A 20,827-nucleotide genomic window follows, 5' to 3' on the forward strand; every position below is an offset into this window, starting at 1 on the left:
TATACATGACTCTCTTCAGTCTCTTGGCCTTTGAAGAAAGAGGTGAGAGGGCAGAATGCAACGTGTAACCAACGGTGCCTACCGAAGTAGCAAAAAGCAAAGAGCAACTTGGCTAGGTATTGGGTGCTCTCTTATTGCCACTTGTCAACGTTCATGCAACATTGATCATTCTTCATTATTATTTTTATTTTTATATGAAGATGGAATATATAACATGCACACGACACACTTTATAATAAGCTCATTATTGTGTTAAAGTGGCAGACTATGACTTCTGGTTAAATTATTCTTGCATTAATCAGTATATTATGACAAATATCAAAGTGATTGTGATTGTCTGAAGTGATCATAAGGGGAAAAAATAGTTATAACGATACTATACCAGTATACACTGATTTAACTGAGATTCCTATAAGTTTACTTAATTGGTTGCTCAAGTAAAAAGTGTCACCATGGCATGTTTGTCTTGATCAGTTCAAAATGTAGCTCAAAAGGCCAGATGGACACTATCACCTTCTTTTGTATAGGACATAAATTTTTCATGACCATAACCACTCCAATATTCCAATATTTCACGTTTAAATTTCAAATTCTCCGTAACGAATATTATAGAAGTCCGTTATGATTCTCACGATTTATAACACTTATAGTTTAAAACACACTTCCTAAGCTTTGAATAATCAAATTGAACGAGTTACTGACAACATAATATTTAGATCGTCACTGAACACAATACTCAATATTCACTGTAATTTCAGTTTATCAATTATGAACTTTTAACTGTCAGAATCCATAAAGTGAAGAAGAAGAAAAAAAGATTGACATTTTCAATAAACACAAGCAAAAACAAGATTTGTCATCTCCCGAAATGAATGTTGAATTGTCCTATAAATAGAAAATCAAATGAAATTTCCAGTCCCGTATTAAAATTTAGAATCAATCACCAATAAGCTAATATTCGATCGTCAACCTAGCTGGAGATCCCTGATTGGACAGTAGCACTATTAAAACCGATCCATTACATCAACCCCCAAACCCTCCTCCTGCTCTCAGCTCCAGCCTCCCTACTTCTAGAAGCGGCACGGAGCCCTAGGTCTCCACACGCCATTTAGACTCTTCTTCTTCATCTTCTTCCTCCATTTCTCCCCATACCTCCAACTCATCCCTTATCTTCAAATCCCTAATCCTTTCGTCTATGAATGCGTGATCGTCGTCACTACTGACAGTCATGTATATAGCCACGGCTTCTTCCTCTGCCTCGGCTCTTCTCAGAGCTTCTAGGGCCAGATTCTTCTCCTCCTCGACTTCCACTCTTTCCAGAACCTTCTTCGCCGCGCCGCCTCGGCCGCATAGCTTCACCGCTCAGAGACTTCTTAGCTCATCGGCCGCGTCTCGGTGGAGCCACGGCGTTCACTGGCGCGCTCCTTACACGCTTCGCTCTCAGATCAGAGCCATCGCTCCTGTCATCGAACGCGTCCAGCGTAGGATCGCTACCATGGGTACCGCCTCCACCTGATTATTCCGACTTTCTCGGAGTTTCGATTCTGACTTGATTATGTGTGATTTATGCTTGCTAGTTCCGTAGACTGCTTAGATACTGTGAAAATGAAATTAAAGTGATCTAATTTCGATTCTGGTACATTAGGATCTGATATTTTCAGCGATTATATTGAAGAATTTGATATACTGACTGGTTTAATTTCTGTGTGGTTTCAGCTCCGGAAAGTCATCCATTCAAGGAACATTTGACAACTCTTCCCAAGCCAGGAGGCGGCGAGTATGGGAAATTCTACAGCCTTACTTCACTGAAAGACCCGAGGATCGGTAAGTTTCTTCGTCTGCTTGTTTTTTTTTTTTGGATTCGTTTGTACTGTTTGTTGTTAATTTTTGTATTGATGATGAGGTTTTGTGTACATGTAACAGACAGGTTGCCGTACTCGATCAGAATTCTGCTTGAATCTGCGATTCGTAATTGTGACAACTTCCAGGTGAAGAAGGAAGATGTTGAGAAAATTCTTGATTGGGAAAACACTGCTCCAAAGCAAGTTGAAATTCCTTTCAAGCCTGCTCGTGTACTCTTGCAGGTATACTGTTTGCGAGGTCAACAGTTTGGTATACAAGCTTATTTACTGTTTTGGTGTTAATATCTTCTACACTGATTGTGCTGGCAGGACTTTACTGGAGTGCCAGCTGTGGTTGACCTTGCGGTCATGCGTGATGCTATGAACAATCTTGGCAGTGATTCTAACAAGATCAACCCCCTGGTATGTGGAATTCTTATTATGAATAGCCACAATTTATAGTACTGTATTTAATTGTTGGTAGTATATTCCTTTTTATGCTCTATTGCATTTTACTTAGCATGTGTTCCACACTTATGCAGGTTCCTGTTGATCTTGTTGTTGATCACTCTGTCCAAGTTGATGTTGCAAGATCAGAAAATGCAGTGCAGGCGAATATGGAACTAGAGTTCCAGAGAAATCAGGAGAGATTTGCGTTTCTTAAGTGGGGGTCTACTGCTTTCCAGAATATGCTTGTTGTTCCACCTGGTTCTGGCATCGTTCATCAGGTAAAGTAGTTTTAAAACAGTACGCCCGAGTTTCAATGGCAGGACTTATCACTTCAAACATCTGTAATAACAAAAGATATGCTGAACATTTGAATGCTGCTTATTTATGCTAGTACGTATCCAGGTTGGAGTTACTTGACATGTACTAATTTCAGGTTAATCTTGAGTATCTTGGACGGGTTGTATTCAACACTAACGGCTTGCTGTACCCCGATAGTGTGGTCGGAACTGATTCCCATACAACTATGATTGATGGTTTGGGAGTAGCTGGCTGGGGAGTTGGAGGTATTGAAGCAGAAGCTACTATGCTTGGTCAGGTATGTCAAATCACAGTATCAGGCTTTTACACGATGCCTACTTGTATTTTAAAGCTAACATGCTTGACGCTCTTCTGAACTCTAACTAATTCTTTATGCTTCTGATAGCCCATGAGCATGGTGTTACCTGGAGTTGTTGGCTTCAAGTTGTCTGGAAAGTTGAACGATGGTGTTACTGCTACTGACTTGGTCTTAACTGTCACACAAATGCTGAGGAAGCATGGAGTCGTGGGGAAATTTGTTGAGTTTTATGGTAATTTGATTCTCTCAAGGTTTACTGGAAGCAGTTTCTGCCTTACTTCTTAAAGTGGCTGAATATGATGTGTAATTCTTGTATGTGCCTGTAGGTGGTGGTATGGGTGAACTATCGTTAGCCGACAGGGCAACTATTGCCAATATGTCTCCTGAATATGGTGCAACCATGGGTTTCTTCCCAGTAGATCATGTTACTTTACAATATCTCAAGTTGACCGGCAGAACTGATGAAACTGTAAGTACTTCACCAAATAACAAGACATAACAAGATTTATTGTCAGTTAGTTTCCCAATGTTTTCATATCTCTTTAAAAAAAGTGACCTCTTTTATTCATTTATAGGTGGCCATGATTGAAGGTTATCTCCGGGCAAATAAATTGTTTGTTGACTATACTGAGGTAAAACAGGCTTTTCAAATTCATTATAAATTACTGTATTTACTTTTTTAATTAAAATATTGACGAAATGTTCTGTTATGTCAGCCTGAATCAGAAAGAGTTTACTCATCTTACCTGGAATTGGACCTTTTGCAAGTGCAGCCCTGTATTTCAGGACCAAAAAGGTGCTTCTTCTTTATTGTGTAAATTGCTCTGGTTCTTGAACTTTTCTTTTTATTAACATGTAATCGGTATTTCTGGCAGACCTCATGATCGGGTGACCTTGAAAGATATGAAATCCGACTGGCATGCCTGTCTTGATAACAAAGTTGGGTTCAAGGTGAGGTGTATAACTGTTTTCCCTGATTTTTGTTTTTATTTTTTATTTTTTTAGTTGGCATGCTGGCCCGAGATAGACTTCTTTTCCTTTGGTTTCTTTAGTATCACCATTTAACTTTTAATTATTGTTATACAATAAGTTCCCTCAAATTGCTAGTGTCATTGCTGTTGTCTCCCAGTATAGTCAACTCTACATTGAGAGCCACAACTGGCTCAGAAATAGGAAGAGAACATTATTAGCGAGTACAGGTTAGGAAGGGAATACATAATTAGCGAGAGAAAATTTAAATTCTACATTGAAAGTAATCTCCTGCCGGTTATGGCAGTCATTTTCTTTTATGGAAATGCATTTTTCTTGCATCCGAACCTTAGTAAATGGTGTGCCATTAATCAATTATTGGTATCATTTTAGGGAGTCAGGTGTGAATTGAAGTGATTATGAACTGTCTGTATGTTGGAATTTGTAGTGATAGTATGTTGAGTCATGGTTAGATAAGTTTAGATACTGGTGCACCTACAAAAATGATGATAGTGTAGTTGAAGCACTGTTCTAAAACTTCTCATATATTCATTTGTCACCATCTTGTCTAATGTACATTCTTATGTGCTGCAGGGATTTGCTATACCAAAAGAGGTACAAGACAAAAAAGTGGATTTTTCATTCCATGGGCAGCCAGCAGAGCTTAAGCATGGTAGTGTTGTCATTGCTGCAATCACAAGTTGCACCAATACGTCAAACCCAAGTGTCATGCTAGGGGCAGCTCTTGTTGCAAAGAAGGCCTGTGAACTAGGTCTACGGGTAAGGCATCTGTGCAGTTACCATCTAGCTTCTAGCACATCCATCTCTCTCTCTCTCTCTCTCTCTCTCTCTCTGTATATACATAAGTATATTTTCAATTGGAATGTACAAGCTACTCTTTCTGATGGTTTCTTGTTTAACCTATGACACAGGTCAAACCATGGGTAAAAACAAGTCTTGCCCCTGGCTCAGGAGTTGTTACAAAATATCTTCTCCAGAGGTATTTTTCTTTGCCAATATTGTTGCTAATGTGTAATCAGTACATACAATCAATTGAACCGTTAATTCGTCTGATGCAGTGGCTTGCAGAAGTATCTGAATGAACAGGGTTTCAATATTGTTGGATATGGATGCACTACATGCATTGGAAACTCAGGAGATTTAGATGAATCTGTTGCGTCTGCCATAGCTGAAAATGGTAACTTCGATTTGCAACAATTGATAGCATATTTAACTATTTGCTACTTTATTTATTGCTCGTGTTTAATTTCCTTGCTTCTGTTGCAGACATAGTAGCAGCTGCTGTGCTTTCTGGAAACAGGAACTTTGAGGGCCGTGTACATCCGTTGACAAGAGCTAATTACCTTGCCTCACCTCCGTTAGTGGTTGCTTATGCTCTTGCTGGCACGGTACTCCCGTCTTTCTTGCTTAAAGTGCAATGTTATACATTTAATTCTTACGGGTGACTTCCTATGGACAATAGTCAACTACTTTGGTATACCACAAGTGAATGTTTTTTCTGACTGTATATAGAATTTTTTAGTGTGATTCACTGCTTCCTGAGAAAGTGATCTTTTCATCAATTTATACCATAGTAATACTGTTATTGAGTTAGGAGTGGAATTTGAATGATTTACATGGCTTTTTAGTGGTGTCTGAACTCTACTGTCATTTTGGACCCCCAATACCATTTTTAACAAATGAATTATTGAAATTTTCTGGGACATCACATTTATGTTGCTGATATGAATTATGGCAATCAGTATTATTCCTTATTTAATAATATTGTTATCACACTTCAACTTTTGCTGCGTGTTCTCTGCCTGGATGAACAAACTACTTAAATCAGCTATTAATAATAATTTCATTAAATGAACCATTAGTTCATATGATTCACAATCAATTGTGTTCCAGGTTGACATTGATTTCGATAAGGAGCCAATTGGAACAGGCAAGGATGGCAAGAGTGTCTATTTCAGGGATATCTGGCCATCTACCGAAGAAATATCACAGGTATATCTTTATTTACTTATGATTGTTTATTGGCAGAAATGTTGTAGGTTATGATGTGAACTTAAAATTGCCTGCCTTGTAGGTTGTTCAATCCAGCGTGTTGCCAGAAATGTTCCGAAGCACTTACAAGTCTATTACTAAGGGCAACCCCATGTGGAATCAGCTCTCTGTTCCAGAAGCCAAACTGTACTCATGGGACCCTAACTCAACATACATTCATGAGCCCCCATACTTCAAGGGCATGACCATGGATCCTCCTGGTGCTCATGGTGTGAAGGATGCCTACTGCCTGTTGAACTTTGGTGACAGTATTACAACGGATCACATATCCCCAGCGGGAAGCATCCACAAGGACAGCCCTGCTGCAAAGTACCTCCTTGAACGCGGAGTGGATCGCAAGGACTTCAATTCCTATGGAAGTCGTCGTGGCAATGATGAAGTGATGGCAAGAGGAACTTTTGCCAATATTCGCCTTGTGAACAAGCTATTGAATGGTGAAGTCGGTCCTAAAACAGTTCATGTTCCTTCTGGAGAGAAACTCTCTGTGTTTGATGCTGCAATGGTGAGTTCCTCTTACTAAATATCTGCCTGACCTCGCTAGTTTTGTCTTACAATTGGACTTGTTTATAATATGTCTCCTTTTCCTTTAGCACTTGATCTGTTACAGTGCTTTCAAATTTTTGATATTCACTGGTGAATTTACTGAATTACTCCTGAAAATGGCATTTTCTCCCCGTACTTCAGCAGTGTAAATGTTTTATCTTTGGTAACATTTGATGAAAGTACTCACATCAGTATATCGAACTAGAGGTGTCATCATTGCAATTTTCTGTAAAATTGAACTTTAATTTTTAAAAGATGAGAGAAAGATTTGATGATAGATTCTATGATTAACCATAAACTAAGTTGTTTACTAAAATCTTTGCAATAATGTCTGTATTCCAGAAATACAAGTCTGCTGGGCATGACACCATTGTTTTGGCTGGTGCTGAGTATGGAAGTGGAAGCTCCAGGGATTGGGCTGCCAAGGGGCCAATGTTGTTGGTAAGTTGTGTATGGCCGTGTTTCAATTGATTTCAGGGATTTATATATTGCTGTGCTCACTTCTCTGACTGAGTTTAAACTTTTGGTGTGCAACAGGGTGTTAAAGCAGTGATTGCTAAAAGTTTTGAGAGAATCCATCGCAGTAATTTGGTGGGGATGGGTATTATTCCACTCTGTTTCAAAGCTGGTGAGGATGCAGATACACTGGGATTGAGTGGTCATGAACGGTATAACATTGACCTCCCTAGCAACATTAGTGAGATAAAGCCCGGCCAAGATGTGACTGTCACCACGGACGGTGGAAAGTCTTTTGTATGCACTGTGCGCTTTGACACTGAGGTACTTTGTCCTCCTTTTGCTTGCAATATCGTTATCTTCTCCCTGCCGTTGTCGTATGTTATGTGAACAATGTCTTATTTAAATTCTTTCAAGGTGCTTTAATATATTGTGTTTGCATCTGCAGGTGGAATTGGCTTACTTCAACCATGGAGGTATTCTTCCATATGTGATCAGAAATCTGAGCAAGCAGTAATTCAAAACACTGTTTCATAGGATGTTCTCCACATCATGCAAACCTGTTCAACTGTAAAATGAGAGGAAGCAAAATAAAGTTTAAATAATCAGAAAAGGTCCCTACGAAGGGACAGAGGTATTTCTTTTTGGAAATTCATTTGAGCACTGCCCGCACTGCCCGGGGTGATTAGGCATGTTAATTGGTCTGTTAACAGGGGTAAAACAATAGTTTCAAGCAATATAATTTTTTTCCCTCCTCCGATTGTTGCTTGTTTTCAAGCGGTTAAATATTTACCTTGCAAGTTCAAGGCAACCATGTGATATAGGCAGTGCTATGCCTCTTTAACAGTAACCTTATTTATATGATTTTGTTCATGGGAAAGCTAGCTGGTTCCAAGCATTTTTCTTTTCTCAAGTTTGTGGCCGTGTTGATGATTTTTCTCGTAACTTGTGTTTATCACTTTATCATGGCAAGGCAGATTCCAACTATACACCATATTCTTGCTCGTCTATAGTGTTTAACATAGATTTTGGAGAACTGTCATACTGCAGAAGTACGTGGTCTATAAATTAAGAGCAGACAAACCAACACAGCCACACTACCTGCGTCTGCGTTCGAAAGTATGAACTGTTTGGTTCAGTAACTTACACACAAATGCCATCCAGATTAAGTTTGAACCGCTGTTGTGGCGTGCCTCTGTAGAGGCGAACTCCACCGTTGGCATCTATGCTACTTCACTACTACTATATAAAAAGTGAAATTTAGAAACGACATCCCTTCTCATGAGAGCAATAGGAAATAAGGAAAAGTAAATAAATCACCAAATTGCAGCCTAGAACTAATCAAAAAGTCATTAAAATAATACATTGTCTTCAATTCTAAATGGGATACACTATTATTCGTAGAATAGATGCGAATTGTATCGTTTCTATTTCAGACATTTTCTTTTTAACTGTGACCATTTGGATATGTTGTATCACTTTGGTGCAAGTCACTAACTAAATAACCCTACTTCTTAACTTTTTGGCAATGTGACTATGGGTTTTATTGATCTATTCGACTTCCCTATTTGTACATTGTATGTGCATGCATCTATTTTAATCAACTAGTAATCAAAACATAAGAATGACATCAATGTTTTAGGTTACTCCAATATCTTAAAAAGTAATGCGTTGCAAATAAAAGTGTAATATGTTAGTATACCTCTGCAATTAGAGAGTTTTCTTTTTCTTTTTGATTCTGCAACATATTGTTTTCAATGAGGTACTTAGAAAGTTGAAATTCATTGTATTATGAACTCTGACTACACCTCCATCATATTGCTAGCATGTGAGATGGATGAGAGCTCATGTTCACAATATGCACTCATGTTCATCCTCCTGATAAAGTGATAAATATATGCATCAGCTATTTGTGATTGTTACATACCATGATACCAAATCCATCTGGGATATATCATCGACATTCATTTTACTCGTAGGGTGAACAAATGAATCATAAACAACTTCACATTTTGAGGTTAACTCTAGCTCAGAAAGTAAAAGTAAAAGACGTATATATGATATTGTCATACAGACTCATACTAACTGTGGCCACACCACATATAATTAACACTAACTCTTACAATTAGTACGGAGAGAGAAAAAAAATTATCAACAATACTGGTCTTCTGAAATACTCTCTAAAACTGGTCTTCTGAAATACTCTCTAAAACTGGTCTCCAACTTTCGCCACTGGCTGCATTGGTTCCACTTTGATCCTTGGAAACCCTCCTTCCCGATCTTGATTTCAATGAACTTAACAATTGCTCCACAGAACAGCGGTTTGATTCTATATCACTCTTGTAATCCAGTAATTGTTTCAACTCTTCTTGAGTCACCACTAGTCGAATTCTCACAGCTCCAGTTTTAGACTCATCATGTGTACCATTCTTTATTACTCGACCGTCATCGTCTTCATCTTCTTGTATATTAAACCTCACCGTCTTCTTCTTCTTCTTCTTCGGCGACATTGGAGCAGCTGTCTTCTGTATCACTTCTGCTTCCTTTCCGGCTGGTTCATCATCATGATTCTCATGATCTTGTGCCGAAACCTTGCTATTACTTATCATCAAGCAATTCCCCATTTTCTGAGATCAGATAGATGAAAGAAAGAGAGCAGTAATGTAACAAAACAACGGAGAAATCCCAGAAAGTCTTGAGAAATGAAAGACACAGAGAGCTAGCTATCTGTTGCAAACTAGAGCTCAACAATTTATAATGACATAGAGAGAGGCCGCCAAACCAGGTGGCGTAAAAACAGCACATGCAGCTGCGTTTGTTGCGCCGGGCATTTCAATAGACAAAGTGGAGATTATATTTTAACTAATACTGCTTCAAACCAACACTAGCTACCTTTTCTATATTTAATCAAGCTTCCTGATCATACAAAATGGCAGAGAGCCAAACCGAGTAGTATGTGTTTGTTCTATTCAACTTTACGTTACTGCTACCTTTTTTTTTAATACTCTAGGTCAACCCAGAAACAGAGCTTTGGGGTCATTATTATAGTGCTGGCTTTGTCAATATGAAGTTCTGTTAGACTAGGATTCCTAACCAATCCGATTCACATTTTAATTATATAGACTATAGGCGTGTGTTCAGCTTAAATTTGCAATAAAACTTGAGTGAGTAGTTTCGTTGAGTCGTTTAATCAATACTAATTAAACAAAACGGTGCAGCTAGCTAGCTAGCTGCCCTTACTGTACATGACGGTACGCATTTGTTGGTAGCAACCGGGAATAATTATGGAATTGCGAAACAAATGTGGTAGTTTAACTCTAGCTCAGATCCTTTCCCATTATATTCCTGATCTTATCATATCTAGCTAATTCTGATAAATGTAGCCAATTCTGGTGACGATGCATGAGATGTTCTAATCACCATGATCGATATGGACCCAAACGGTGTATCCAATGCGTGCACGTCAGATATATGCCGGTTTCACCCAGATGTGTTTAATTCTACGCCTACTTCTCTTGCCCACTTTGGCTTCAAACAAGTTTGATCTAAGTTAGCTAGCTTTATGAACAACTTAATTCTAATGTAAGGAACCGTCCATGTTCCTCAAATGAATTAAAGTTTTAAGAGTCTCAGAACCCCGAGTAAATTGTATATACATATGAGGATCATGAACCAGGTTGTGACTGCATGTTACCTTAAAGCTGTTGCATGTGTCTTATATATATGAAGACTTGTTAATCGAACTGTTCTAAAGGGTTTAAATCATAGTGGCATAGTGTTCAACTGGGTGTTTATGGCATTAGGGTTTTGATACAATAGTTTTATTTTCCTTTTGTTTATTAATATTGTTTCGAGTTATTTATATATCAAGCATGCATTTTGTATATATCACGTAAAATATAGGAGAAATTCACGATGCACGTTTAGATACAAAGCTAGCTTCATAGGGTGTACACAAATCCAACTTACGTCGGGACGCGTAGGGATTCATCCTCACGCAAACACCACTTGAAAATATCAGCATGCACATTGTAAAATCTGATTACAAGTCACTGAAGTCATGGTCAAGAACAAGCAGATTAACGTAGCTGGGTCTGAGATCGAGTACGTGATGGTGAGCATGGTGGAGAGTGGGGTTCAGCGCATGTGAACTGTGACGGAGATATGCTCTTCATGGAGGAGCCTGCAGCGGTGGTGGGTTCACTGTACCATGTGATCCTTTTCTGGGTTCCAATTTGAACCACGACCATTATTGCGGGGGTTGTTGAACTTGAAGCATTTGAGGAAGAAGGTCGTTTACGCGTCAAAAACAGATCACGAATCGTCTCACATGGAACGGAAGTAGTAGTTTGAGTAGTTTATTGGTGGATTTCTTACGAAATATTGGAGAAAGTCATATCATGCATATATATAATATATGGCAGACAACCACCATGTGACCAAGACATCAAGCCTGGAATTGAGATAGCATTGTTTTATGGCCTCTGAGATTTGGACTATGTAGACACCGACTTGTAGCTGACGCTTCATCATAGTATTTTAGGGTTTATGCATGTATGTTCGTGATAAATGTGTGATGTAGTGTATAACTCAAGAAAATATATGAGGTGTCATCACATCCGACGGCTCTGATCTCCTTACGCTGACCGGCATCAGACGTGTCAGGAGGCTTCTTGCCCTACCAAAAACGAAACACGACATCAAAACGCATGCAACCCATCACGTGCCCTCTCTAAACTCTTTCCCCTCCCCAGCACGTGATCGTCTCTGACATGTGTGCCTCCCCTCTCTCACACGTGTGAACTCTGCAAATGCGTTTGAAAAATCTATGGAGGGGGTAAATTGTCTTTTACATTACTAAACCGAACATTTTCGGTCATGCGTATTTGCCCATGTCCGGCACGGTTCCGAGCGTATTCTTGGGCTCAAAGACATGACACTCTCAAATGATAGCCGGAAATGCTTTTGTTACGCTCGGAAGCGCGTACACTCTCAAATACCCATTTCTACACATTCACACTAAGCCCACTTTGAAGTACTCTCTTCCCTGAGTTTCTTTTTCCAGCATTTGCGCGCTTTCACACTCCAAACTCAGCTCTGAATGTTAATATGTTATTATCAGATGTTAAAGCTCAGAAGTCTCTATTTGATTCACTGAAACAATGAGGCAAAGGGTCTCTTCTGGTCTTAACCTCCTCAGTCTTACTCTGCTTTTCGCTCATTCGTTTTTTTTTTCGCCTTCACTAAATTTCCTATCTTTTTGTGGAATTTCATCAAATTTATGAACTGGGTTTGTGGTATGTAAGCATCATTCTTGCATTCTTACCTGACATTGATTTGGTGTTTGGGAAGTTTCATACTTGCTGTTATTACATCTCTATCAGCAATTCAGCATTAATATGTTGAGCATTTGATAATGTTCATGTTTCTGGTTATTGAGAATAACACCTATGTTGTTGAATGGGATTAAACTTGTCATATGGGATCGGTGCATTGGATTAAACTTGGATATTCATGGGCAATTTGACATGATGGTAGTGTTAATTTGAAGAACTGCTCATTTATTAGAAGACCGTGTTGTTCTGTGAGTAAGCTGTGGTGTTTGTTTTTTTTCCTACTTTTGCTCATGTTAAACCTCTGTGCAGGTGTATATAAATCCCATTGTGGGTTAGTTGACAATGCGGAGGCAATTTCTCCTGATATCTCTTCCAGTGTAGACCCTCAACCTTATCTGCCTTTATTAGCACCTTCACCATTGACACCTTTCACAAATAACAGCATTCGATCAGGTATGAGGTACATGCGTTTACAGTGGTGCATTGTTGTGGTAGCGTCCAAAATGCTTGTATAAGGAGATAAAACACAGTATTGAAAGGAGTCTATTGATGATAGGTTGAAAATGTTATCTAGCAATTCTGATGGGATGCGTTTTCCAGTTGTTCATTTCATATGGACATACAATATCATGGTGTGAAAAGTATTTTTAATGGACAAAATTTCACATCGCTGAATGATTAGAAAGAATTATGTGAAGGTTCTAAATATATAAAAAATTCATCAATGATAAAAATGCAGAAAATACAAGCGAGACTAATGGCTCACTTTATTGGTTTCAGGACTATGTACATTGAATTTTCCAGCTGCGGGTGATATGATGAGCAAAACAGCAACTGACTGCTGGGCCTTTTTTGCACCTGTATTGGCTAATGTAGTGTGTTGTCCTCAGCTTGAGGCCACCTTGACGACTCTTATAGGATACTCCAGTAAATACTCTAGGATGCTTTCGTTGAATATAACTCATGCAAAGCACTGCCTCTCCGATGTTGAGAAAATTCTAGAGAGTCAAGGAGCCAATAAGACTATTCAAAAGATATGCTCAATTCAACCAGAAAACCTCACAGAAGCATCTTTCCCTATTACGGATGTTGATGCGTTTGAGAGCATTGTGGATCCTTCGAAACTACTTGCTGCTTGCGGAAAAGTTGATCCTGTCATTGAGTGTTGTCAGGAAGTTTGCCAAACTGCCATATCAGATGCTGCTAGACAGCTTTCTGAAATTGGTTTTGCTGCAAACTTGGAAAGTGTGCATGCCGTACATGAACAATCAACCAGGATAGATAATTGTAAGAATATTGTGCGGCGATGGATAGCAAGTAACCTTGATGCTTCTTCTTCAAATAAGGTCCTTAGAGGACTTTCAAATTGCAAAGTAAATAAAGGTAAGCCTGGAAATGGAAGAAGTATAGTAATTTTGTAGCTTAATATGTATATAATAACCACTTTATTGTACATTTACATTTCATTGTTAGGTAAAGGACAGATTTATACAGACAGACCCAATGCTGACTTGAACATCTTTATTATTGTTTTCTGGTCTGGACGTCTGGTTCAGTGTGTCCTCTTGTTTTCCCCAACATGACACATGTTGTGAAAGAATGTGCAAGTACGATAACAAGCCAGGCTGCCTGTTGCAAAGCAATGGATAGTTATGTTTCGCAGTTGCAAGAGCAGAGCTTTATTACAAACTTGCAGGCCTTGAATTGTGCTGCATCACTTGGAGTGAAGTTGCAGAAAGCTAATGTATCCCAAAATGTTTATGAACTTTGTCACATAAACCTTAAGGACTTTTCTCTTCAAGGTTTGTTTTGCTATATTCAGCTAAATGAAGGACTGCTCTGTATTTTATCCTCTTGCAACCTTGTTGGTAAAATTGATACTGATCATTGTTTTTCGTTTCTGACCTGTCATTTGTGATGGTGGACTTTACTCAGTGGACTCATCAGTTGGTTCACAAGGCTGAACCATATAGTCAAGTACTCTCATCCATTTGTTCTTATGTTGTGACTTTCACTTTATCACGTTTTTGCCAACTGATAATTCTGTGCTTTAAGTTACATTTTTTCTTTCTTTTAGAGTATGGCTGCCTTCTGCCAAGCCTGCCTTCAGACGCAACTTTTGACAAAACTTCGGGAGTAAGCTTCATTTGTGATCTTAATGACAACGTTGCAGCTCTGTGGCCCTCTTCAATTTCCAAATCTTCATCGTCCTGCAATAGAAGTATGCTAGGAATCTAATCATTTTCTTCATTACAGTATGATGTTCACTCTACGCAGTTGAATTCCTGAGCCTCCTGTGGTTTGTTTTGCCTCCATGCTTTTCTGATTTTCCATTGACTTAGTTCTTAAATTCATGAAATTGCAGCTATGAAAATCCCAGCCGTACCCAAAGCAACTTCTGCACAAGGCGGTATGTAATTTTCTCTATATTGTTATGTAGAACAAAACAGTCTTCTGTGATTGTCATTACCAACAATGTTGAAGCTGGCAGCTATTTTCAATTTAGCTGGCTGCATTTTGTCAAATATTGAATGATGTAGTATTCATTGACATGTTTTGACTTTAAAATCATACAGAGAAAAATAATCAAATTAAATTTATTAGGTAGTGATAGCATTTGTTTGAACTTTTTCTTTTTGGACGAAAACAATTGTTTGAACTTGGCTGAGCTAATCTTTGAAATACAAAGGTTCGAAGAAGATTTGTAATGTAGCAACTGAAAATTGACTATTTACTCAATCTTAATAGACATAGTTTGTTCATCAATAAGAATGCTTATAAACTCACGAAGATTAATATTCTGAGTGCATGCAGAGGAAGAGGAAGTCTGATGCAAATTGTTGGGGAAAGTATCCCCTCTTTATTTTGTGGTTCTGTATGATACTGTCAGCAACACTTTAACTAACTAGTAATCACATTTACGTGTTTATATATTACGGGTCTGTACAACAACTTGATGCTCCCCTTCTTCTTTTCCTCCTTGGTGGTTCTCAAGCTGCTTCTCTGAATGTGGTAGCTGATCTTAATTCTTTGTTTCAATTGGTGTTAAACATAGCTTTACATACCATTTTAGGTGTCCTGATGTGTATCTAATATGGAGATGAACTTTAAAATCTACAGATCTAGATAGTATGTAAAAAGAAACAGTTGATATTTATGATAATTTAGGTGCAGCAGAATATGAATGAATGAAAGCTTATGAGCCATAATTATAGGATAGATGCATCCTTGTTGACACGTGAATTTTCTACTGCAGTCATAGCTACAACTTTCAGTATGTTCTAAGCAAACCATGCCTGAATATAAAATCATGTCTACGATGTCCTTGGGGACACTAAAGTCCTCGCACATAATTTCGATGAACTCTGATAAAAACGGTGTAGAACTGTCCTATGAATGTCTTCATTCAGATTATTTGATCCAGATTATATCCAAAGTAGCTTCTCAACGTAAGCACCCAAAATAGGGTTTGTATTCTCATGTTATAATCCTCAACTAGGATGCTAATATGTTTCTTCCTACATTATATAATTTCCCAGCTAGACACACACACACACACACACACACACTAAAGATGTGCTGCTTATAAACCTCAGTAATCACTATACCTGTATTGTATATGTTGGAAAATACCAAATTAAATACCATTTAGCTTTGGTGTCTTGCTAAATGGTTAGTTGGTTGTGCGTTGGAGTTTTAAGTTTTAACGTCCGGCTGTCACATACTACTTGAACTTGATGAGGCAGAATCAGATGTTTGAGACAAAGATCTCTTTAGTTGTAGGCCTTCGTGAACCAATTAATCCTACTTACAAGTGCAAGTTTACCCGATTTAGTCCAAAATTTAATCTGGGCTTCTCAGAAGGATTACTCATTACATTTATTAAACAAAAACATTTCATTCACACAGAGAGCACAGTCATCTCCAGTGAAACAATTGTCATTAACTCTCATCAATTTGAACTGAAGCGAAAAGATATAAAACCAAAGCTAATGAGGATCTGGGTCGATTCTTCTAAGCCCTCTCGCCTCTTATTCTCCTGGCAAGCTGAATATCCTTGGGCATAATGGTGACCCTCTTGGCGTGAATAGCGCAGAGATTGGTATCCTCAAACAGACCCACCAAGTAAGCCTCCGCCGCCTCCTGAAGCGCCGCCACCGCGCTGCTCTGGAACCGGAGATCGGTCTTGAAGTCCTGAGCAATCTCTCTCACAAGCCTCTGGAAAGGAAGCTTCCGGATCAGCAGCTCCGTGCTCTTCTGGTACTTCCTGATCTCCCTCAGGGCCACGGTTCCCGGCCTGAAACGGTGAGGCTTCTTCACTCCTCCGGTCGCCGGAGCCGACTTCCGGGCTGCCTTGGTGGCCAGCTGCTTCCTTGGGGCCTTGCCTCCGGTGGATTTCCGAGCAGTCTGCTTGGTACGAGCCATTTCTGAATCTGGAAATTTCTAGGGTTTTGGGGATTGAGGATTTGTGATCTTGGGGTGAATTGGTGGATGGTATTTATAGCGGTGAGGTTTAAATTAGCTTTGAAATTTTTGGAGGGTTTTTGAAAATTTTGGGAGGGGGAATATGGGGCGTTGATTAGGTTTGTAATTGACGGTGCTGATGGCGATCCGTGTGCTGGTCAAGTGAACCAATGAGAGTGAATTATTTAGGCGGGAGGTGCTTTTTCGACTGTGGTTCTAATTTTTGAGAGAGGCGGGTGAAAGTTTGGTAATTGCCTAATTGGTTATGGATAGCCCTGATGGGCTTCTGGAATTTGACCCATCATCATTGGAGCTAAATTTCCGACTTAATCAGTTGTATTACTTGTATATATATTTTCTGTATTGGGACTAAGGAACTTGCTTGATCACTTCTGTTTAGATTAGGGTTTAGGAAGCTAGCAACACCCGACCTACACATACATACATACTTCGTAATTGCCATTGTAATAAACTGATAGAGATGTTCGGCTCGTTAGCAAAAGAAGCTAAAAATGAAGCCAGATTACCAGGCGAAATTATTTATGAATCCTATTGCGGCTGCCGATCAAATCTTTACTCATGAAGTCGTGGAATTCTCAGGTCAAGAGTTCCAGTTTCATTCTAGCTCATCTTAAGTCCTCATTATTAATCCAATCCAAAAAACAACAAAAAAGATGACCTTCTTCTCTATTACATGCCCTATGCTAAAAAGAGGGCCGGTCTGGTGGTGAGTTTTCTTACGTTGGATTGTGATAATTTTGACGATGTTTACACTTTACACCAAGCGTCGTGTTATTCCGACTCCGATCCAGACATTAAAGCAGTTTCAATAGATGGATCAACCAGGTGTATATCATGTTGGAGCTTGCAACGGCCTCGATCATCTGCCTGGTTATCATGAAAAACGGATTCTAATATGGAATCCGCCCTTGTGTTCGAAAGTTTTTGATTCTTCCTAGTCCAAGGTTCTCGATCGCCCGACGAGATTGTTTTTCCAGTCTATCAATTAGGCTATCTGTGATTCACGTACACTACCAGTGATCGACTTTAAGTTTGTTCAAGTTATGGTTCTATGCAAAATGTTAAAAGATGACCAAAGGCCATGCACGTTTTCAAATTTTATTACTCGCTCAGGGGATCTTGGAAGAATTTTAGCGCCCCCGTCAAGAAGCCATTTCACCTCTTTGAGATCACCCTTGCGCAAACCAATGTGAAGTAGAGTCCATCCCCTATCATCCATGCTGGTTTCATGACCACCAGACCTAATACTTGAACGCCTCCTGAGCATACCTTTACATTTACATTTACTTGTCCCCCAAAAGCGTTATATGCAGCAACTACAACGCCGTGGGGAACTAAGAGAACAATAGCCAACTTTCCCAGTGGTTTATGGAATACGATAAACCATGTTGATTTAGGATTGGGATTGAGATTTGATCAGGTTTCCTAAATCACAATGGTAATCCTAATGGAAAACCCGAATCCTAATCAATCATGGCATCCGTTTGCTAAACCATCTGGGACTGGGATTAGAGACATGGTTAGTGTGCCAAATCGACAAGACCCGACCAGGTGTGCACCTTGGCGGATTTGCCGGTGCAATTTTCATCTCGGGAAGTTATTCAAGGGGATGATAGGCTGGCAAATGGTGTTTTACACGCATCATTATCACTTAACTGTCCAAATCTTAATACTTAGTATTGTGAACAAGTTAAACGGACTCGTGCAGGGCATTGTGCATGATCAAAGAATCATGTACCACGAGCTACAGTGAACTAACAAGCAGAATACCGGAAGAATAAACGACAGCTAGGCAGCAATAATCTCAATAATTTTGATACATATTGACAAGCGCAAATGTGAAATTACAAAAATAAACCAACACCAAGGAAAGACAATATTACTTCTTCTTTCCTGCTTTTCCTTCCTTTCTTCTTACAATTTCGTCAGCATATTTAACTCCCTTACCTTTGTATGGCTCCGGAGGTCTCCATTTCCTGATGGAAGCAGCAAACTGGCCGATTTCACTCTTGTCATATCCACTAACTACAATTTTGGTGTTTTCTTCCACCTTCACTTGTATGCCATCTGGAATATCCATCCGAACTGGATGGGAGAACCCAAGACTCAATACCAAGATCCTTCCTTCTAATGTTGCTCGATAACCAACACCAATCAACTGTAGCCTCTTCTCGAATCCTTTGGATACTCCCACCACCATATTGTCCGTAAGTGTCCTAAAAAAGTTATCCAAACAGAGGCACTGAAGGATTAAAGATATTTGACAAGCGTTGACGATTTTCAATTTGGCCCTAACATGGCTAAATCTAATTCTCCTTTAAAACCAGGTAAACACTATGAAAAGACATTCAGGAATATAACAGTTACGAAAAAACTATTAAATGACTAACTTCTAAAACATGAGAACTGGAGGTGTCATTCCAGGCAACATAACACCATCCACAAACTACATTACTCGGACATGTGGCTACTTGCATAGTTGTTTTTGAATTACCTACTCTCTTACCCAGCAATAATCCATATATTTTGTTAAACATACTACCTATGATATGGGAAAGCAAACATCCAATGACAAATTAGCATATCACAATACCACAACTCTATCTATTCCCAATCTCATATACCTTTTCTTTAGAAGTTTCAATATATCCTTGAATTCAACAGATCAACAGAAAACACAATTTGAGAAGAAAAAAAATTATGAAGAATTGAAAAGTTCAATCTCATTTGAAAGTAAATGGCTGAAGGATGGAAGTAGTTTTACCTGAAAAGACCATGCATTTGACTGGCCCTTCTTGTCTCCATAGCTTTCTTGACCCTCAGAAACCCAGAGTCCTTCTCTACCACCACTTCTCGTGGGTAAGTCATCGAAAGCTGCCCCAAAGGGCCCTTCACTTCAATATCCTGACCTTCCAATTTCAGTGTCACATTGGTCGGCACCTCAATCGGCTGCTTCCCAATTCTCGATTCCTTACATTCCACAGCCTTCTTCAAAAACCCAACATTAGCTGCAGGAGCACTGTATACACTGAAACCCTTTCTCTCACCAAAAAAAGCCGACCGCAAATTACTGAAAACACAACACCAAAACCAGTCTTCAGAAAACCAAACACCCTCCACAACAGTTACCAAGTTTACCATTACAACAACACTAATCAAACACTAGCATGACAGAAGTAACAGAAACTCCATAAACATACATGTTTTTGTATAATTAATTAATTATATGCATTTGGGGACAAGGGTGTTTACTTCCCCTAGATTCTAAACAAAATTAGCTGAAGGAAAACAACAAAGACTCCAACTTTCACATTCTTATAGCAAATATTGTGACCCAAAAACCATAAAGAATGAACCTTGTGCAATGTGATATGCGACCAAACGAGAAGTGGAGTAATAATGGTGTGAACGACTGAGTAAGAGAATTGCATATGAGAGAAGAGTTGAGAGAGAGTAAGATATTAAAGAGAAGAGACCTGGTTTGGAAAGAGGAAGTGATTGGGGAAGCCATTGTTCAAGAGCTTGAGCGCATCAGCTGATTCTGTCAAGTGTGAACCCTTTTGCTTCTGTTAACGATGATGAGAAGAGCAGAAAGAGGATGGGGACTTTGTTATCCGGTTCCAGCTTCTAGTCGAATGACGGAATTGCCCTCAAGTCTTGGGCCTTTACAATTGAAAATATAAACTTGGGCTTTCCTATAATCCTTGTGATATCATGACCCTTTCTGTTTTTGGTCGAGAGATGTATGCATATCAGGCATATCGGCATGTATCAGCAGATGAAAGTCATGAAACTAGGAAGTAGAAAATTTTCTTTAATTTTAATTGAAAAATCCAATATTTTTTTCCTTTTGTGTAATATTGTATGAATTATTTTTCGATGGGGTTTTCCTCATTGATTGTTTAGCTAGGAAAAATCTCTATTGTATGTTTAGACTTTACAATTTTTGCGGTAATTGTCCCTTTCAGAGTAAACTTCTTGAAAATGCAACATGATATCTCAAGGCTCAAGCTCTTTTCGATAATGGTTTGAACTTACATACGATGCAAGCATGCTCA

General features: G+C 39.0%; 5 protein-coding genes across 5 annotated transcripts; 2 read left to right on the forward strand and 3 right to left on the reverse strand.

The window, feature by feature from the left end:
- The first annotated feature begins 1,025 nt into the window (after window positions 1–1,025).
- LOC126801165 (aconitate hydratase, cytoplasmic) lies at window positions 1,026–7,861 on the forward strand. Its single transcript, XM_050528632.1, has 20 exons — window positions 1,026–1,499; window positions 1,717–1,824; window positions 1,924–2,084; window positions 2,172–2,264; window positions 2,384–2,569; window positions 2,725–2,886; window positions 2,995–3,139; window positions 3,234–3,376; window positions 3,483–3,539; window positions 3,624–3,703; window positions 3,783–3,858; window positions 4,471–4,656; window positions 4,809–4,876; window positions 4,956–5,074; window positions 5,164–5,285; window positions 5,791–5,889; window positions 5,972–6,451; window positions 6,835–6,933; window positions 7,030–7,272; window positions 7,397–7,861. The coding sequence occupies exons 1-20, from the start codon at window positions 1,229–1,231 to the stop codon at window positions 7,463–7,465; spliced, it is 2,967 nt and encodes a 988-aa protein (XP_050384589.1). The 5' UTR covers window positions 1,026–1,228; the 3' UTR covers window positions 7,466–7,861.
- Window positions 7,862–9,128: 1,267 nt separating this feature from the next.
- Window positions 9,129–9,572, reverse strand: LOC126797316 (uncharacterized). The gene has a single exon (XM_050523960.1). It carries the CDS (start codon window positions 9,570–9,572, stop codon window positions 9,129–9,131), a length of 444 nt encoding a protein of 147 aa, XP_050379917.1.
- A 2,501-nt stretch (window positions 9,573–12,073) lies between these two features.
- On the forward strand, window positions 12,074–15,447 carry LOC126797317 (uncharacterized GPI-anchored protein At1g61900-like). Its single transcript, XM_050523961.1, has 8 exons — window positions 12,074–12,172; window positions 12,517–12,737; window positions 13,065–13,667; window positions 13,841–14,086; window positions 14,232–14,243; window positions 14,362–14,505; window positions 14,650–14,693; window positions 15,223–15,447. Exons 1-8 carry the CDS (start codon window positions 12,111–12,113, stop codon window positions 15,289–15,291), a joined length of 1,401 nt encoding a protein of 466 aa, XP_050379918.1. The 5' UTR covers window positions 12,074–12,110; the 3' UTR covers window positions 15,292–15,447.
- A 626-nt stretch (window positions 15,448–16,073) lies between these two features.
- Window positions 16,074–16,732, reverse strand: LOC126798168 (histone H3.2). Its single transcript, XM_050525031.1, has one exon. It carries the CDS (start codon window positions 16,707–16,709, stop codon window positions 16,299–16,301), a length of 411 nt encoding a protein of 136 aa, XP_050380988.1. The 5' UTR covers window positions 16,710–16,732; the 3' UTR covers window positions 16,074–16,298.
- A 1,828-nt stretch (window positions 16,733–18,560) lies between these two features.
- On the reverse strand, window positions 18,561–20,338 carry LOC126799425 (50S ribosomal protein L6, chloroplastic). Its single transcript, XM_050526627.1, has 3 exons — window positions 20,246–20,338; window positions 19,534–19,839; window positions 18,561–18,985 (listed from the first exon to the last, which is right to left on the reverse strand). Exons 1-3 carry the CDS (start codon window positions 20,278–20,280, stop codon window positions 18,649–18,651), a joined length of 678 nt encoding a protein of 225 aa, XP_050382584.1. The 5' UTR covers window positions 20,281–20,338; the 3' UTR covers window positions 18,561–18,648.
- Between the last annotated feature and the right edge of the window lie 489 nt (window positions 20,339–20,827).

This window comes from Argentina anserina, chromosome 6, assembly GCF_933775445.1.
Source record: "Argentina anserina chromosome 6, drPotAnse1.1, whole genome shotgun sequence".
In the NCBI taxonomy this organism is placed as follows: Eukaryota; Viridiplantae; Streptophyta; class Magnoliopsida; order Rosales; family Rosaceae; genus Argentina; species Argentina anserina.

What these genes read in the sequence shown, in the direction of transcription:
- LOC126801165 (XM_050528632.1), top strand. Translation starts at nt 1,229, where the DNA reads ATGTATATAGCCACGGCTTCTTCCTCTGCCTCGGCTCTTCTCAGAGCT. An exon ending in ACAAAATATCTTCTCCAGAG is followed by an intron (nt 4,877 to 4,955) that starts GTATTTTTCTTT and finishes CGTCTGATGCAG; the next exon opens with TGGCTTGCAGAAGTATCTGA. An exon ending in CTACCGAAGAAATATCACAG is followed by an intron (nt 5,890 to 5,971) that starts GTATATCTTTAT and finishes CCTGCCTTGTAG; the next exon opens with GTTGTTCAATCCAGCGTGTT.
- LOC126799425 (XM_050526627.1), bottom strand. Translation starts at nt 20,280, where the DNA reads ATGGCTTCCCCAATCACTTCCTCTTTCCAAACCAG. An exon ending in ACTTCCTCTTTCCAAACCAG is followed by an intron (nt 19,840 to 20,245) that starts GTCTCTTCTCTT and finishes TTGTGTTTTCAG; the next exon opens with TAATTTGCGGTCGGCTTTTT. An exon ending in CAAATGCATGGTCTTTTCAG is followed by an intron (nt 18,986 to 19,533) that starts GTAAAACTACTT and finishes TAACTTTTTTAG; the next exon opens with GACACTTACGGACAATATGG.
- LOC126798168 (XM_050525031.1), bottom strand. Translation starts at nt 16,709, where the DNA reads ATGGCTCGTACCAAGCAGACTGCTCGGAAATCCACCGGAGGCAAGGCC.
- LOC126797317 (XM_050523961.1), top strand. Translation starts at nt 12,111, where the DNA reads ATGAGGCAAAGGGTCTCTTCTGGTCTTAACCTCCTCAGTCTTACTCTG. An exon ending in AAATTGCAAAGTAAATAAAG is followed by an intron (nt 13,668 to 13,840) that starts GTAAGCCTGGAA and finishes CGTCTGGTTCAG; the next exon opens with TGTGTCCTCTTGTTTTCCCC. An exon ending in AAGCAACTTCTGCACAAGGC is followed by an intron (nt 14,694 to 15,222) that starts GGTATGTAATTT and finishes TTATATATTACG; the next exon opens with GGTCTGTACAACAACTTGAT.
- LOC126797316 (XM_050523960.1), bottom strand. Translation starts at nt 9,572, where the DNA reads ATGGGGAATTGCTTGATGATAAGTAATAGCAAGGTTTCGGCACAAGAT.